General features: G+C 43.2%; 1 protein-coding gene across 1 annotated transcript; it reads left to right on the top strand.

The window, feature by feature from the left end:
* Nucleotides 1-1,453: 1,453 nt before the first annotated feature.
* Nucleotides 1,454-2,494, top strand: LOC141602137 (uncharacterized). The gene is made up of 2 exons (XM_074422447.1): nt 1,454-1,774; nt 1,907-2,494. The coding sequence occupies exons 1-2, from the start codon at nt 1,454-1,456 to the stop codon at nt 2,492-2,494; spliced, it is 909 nt and encodes a 302-aa protein (XP_074278548.1).
* Nucleotides 2,495-2,703: the final 209 nt, after the last annotated feature.

Below are 2,703 nucleotides of genomic sequence, written 5' to 3'. Positions count from 1 at the left end.
GGTGAGTGATAGTGAATAATCTATGGCCAATTGAGATTTGGGTATAACGAATGCAATCACGTATGAATGGCGAGACAAAAGAAAGACACGGAGAATTTTTGGTGACGCGGAAAACCCGGTGTGGGAACAACCGCGTGGGAAGTCGGAATCCCACCAATTTGCACTATAATCGAGGTCAAATATGCAAGTAAGGAAGTACAAGGATAAAATTTCTAATGGAATATTGTTGTATGGCAGAGGGAATGAGGCGAGTAAGAGTGTTGAAGTTGATGTTGAATGAGATGCCCTTGGTTTGCTCTTCCTTGGCTTTATATAGCTGTTGGGTCTAGGCTAGGTTGCACGGACACTCCTCCTAATCGGCGTTCCCGTGTCGGACATCCGTGTCGGACACGACACTCGTCGGACACAAGTCAAAACGTGTCGGACACTTGTAAAGCCGTGTCTAACTTTCATCTTTTATTTGGACACGTGTCCGACACGTGTCCATGGTATTTTGAGCCGTGTCAATAGTATTTGAACACACCTTCAAACGGAATCAAGTTGAATTTAAGGTAAATGGCGTGAATTGTTATATGGTTGAATTTGGTGGGGAAATAAGTTAAATTAGCAGTAAATGATGTTCTTTAGACTAGTAATAAGATGTCGAAATAGTTGAATATAAGTTAGTTTTTGGTTTTGGAAATGAGAATGAGTTATAATTAACGTCAAGTTTTACCTTCACTTATTTAAATTTAATATTCAAATACTTTTTCAAAAATAAAATCGCACATAAATAAATATAAAATATATATCTTATTAAATTTAAATGACGTGTCCCGTGTCCTAAATTTCATGAGATGCCGTATCGCGTGTCCGTGTCGTGTTAGTGTCCGTGTCCGTGTTCGTGTCGGTGCTACCTAGGGTCTAGGTCAGGAGTCCATCAACTTCCCTCCTACTTCTGCTGCTGAGTACTTGGTCAACCCCCAAAAATAGGAAGTTTTTGCCTTTTCTCTCACGTGGGATTTTACACAAGACAAATATCTTTTGTGTTTGTTTACTTTTGATCCCACGGCCCTCCATTTGCGCTCTCCTCCAACCAACATCCGCCACGTCATTAGAAATACAGTACGCATGAACTCGCATCGCACGGCCAACTTCACACGGTCATAGGCTACTGGATTCAAGTCGCACGGTCAACTCGCCCAAGTCGGTGGAACTTGCACGGTTCAAGTCTACTGAAACAAAGTCGCAGGGTGGCTCTTGAACTCGCACGACTGCTTGTATTGGACTCGGTAGTTTGCTTTTCGAGTCGGGTCTTCGTAAATTTGAATGGGTCAGACTTGAACCCGACTTATCTTCTCGCATTTCTTCATTCTTGTCTGCCTTCATTTCAATTGATTGAGGATTGAATGGTACCTGGCTCAGGCTCGGTTTCAAAGCCGCGTCGGAACTCAGTGGTGATGGGGGTGCAAATATGGGCAGGCCGTGGTTGCTGCTCGTGGACAGAAATGGTGACGATCGGAGATTGGGCTCAAACTCGAGCTATGGTGGGGTAGTAGATTGTGGACGATGGAGCTGGGTTTGCCTCAATTGGATTTTGACGGAGGAGCTGGTGATTATGAATTGGAGCGGTGGTGAATTAATGAATAAGATGATGGAGTTATGGAGGATGATGGTGGACATCGTGGGACCACTACTCAGAGCACCAGGAAACAAAGTCTATATGCTCGCCATGACGGACTACTTCTCCAAATGGATAGAATCAGAATCATTCTCCCAGGTTACAGAAACCCAGGTGATATCTTTCATTAAACGCAATATTATATGCAGGTTTGGCATTCCATCTGAGATTATATGTGATAATGGGTCCCAATTCATTGGAAATAAGACGGAAGCTTTTTGTGCTAGGTGGAATATCTCATTGCAGAAATCTACTCTTAGGAACCCCCAGTCCAACGGACAAGCTGAATTCAGCAATAAGATTATCATCGAAAACTTGAAAAAGAAGCTGGAGGAGATTGGGGGCAAATGGGCAGAAGAGCTACCTCTGGTTCTCTGGGCTGAAAGAACCACACCCAAGGTTGCAACGGGACAAACTCCCTTCAACCTGGTGTTCGGAGCAGAAGCAGTCATTCCATCCGAAGTTAGGGTCTCAACCCACATATATGGATGCATAACAGAAGATCGGAATCAGGTGGAAATGGCAAGCAGTCTGGACACGATAGATGAACTCAGAACCAGCGCCCAGATCAGGATGGCTTCATACAGACAGACTGTGGCTAAAAGCTATAACAAGAATGTAAAAGTAAGAACCCTGCAGGTAGGAGATCTGGTCCTGAGGAAAGTCTTCCAGAATACCAAGAACCAGCAAGCAGGAAAATTCGCCTACAACTGGGAGGGGCCATACCAAGTAGAAAGCACAGTTGGAAATGGAGCCTACCGACTCATGACAATGGAAGGGCAAATGGTTCCCAGATCCTGGAATATCACCCACTTGAAAAAGTATTTCACTTAAGTCACCAGCATGGTCAGCAACTGGGTACTCAGCCTACCAGATACAGCTCAGCCAGGTTCTAGATATTGCTTTAAATATTTTCTGGCTCTAAAATATTTTTCTATATCTAAATATTTTTCTGTCTCTAAACATTTTTCTGGATCTGAATATTTTCTGACTCTGAATATTTTTCTGGTTCTAAATGTTATTTCTGAATTCAACATTTCTGG

This window comes from Silene latifolia, chromosome 9 (genome assembly GCF_048544455.1).
Source record: "Silene latifolia isolate original U9 population chromosome 9, ASM4854445v1, whole genome shotgun sequence".
NCBI lineage: Eukaryota > Viridiplantae > Streptophyta > Magnoliopsida > Caryophyllales > Caryophyllaceae > Silene > Silene latifolia.
The sequence above is the reverse complement of the archived record's forward strand: the minus strand, read 5'-3'. Positions and strand labels throughout refer to the sequence as shown.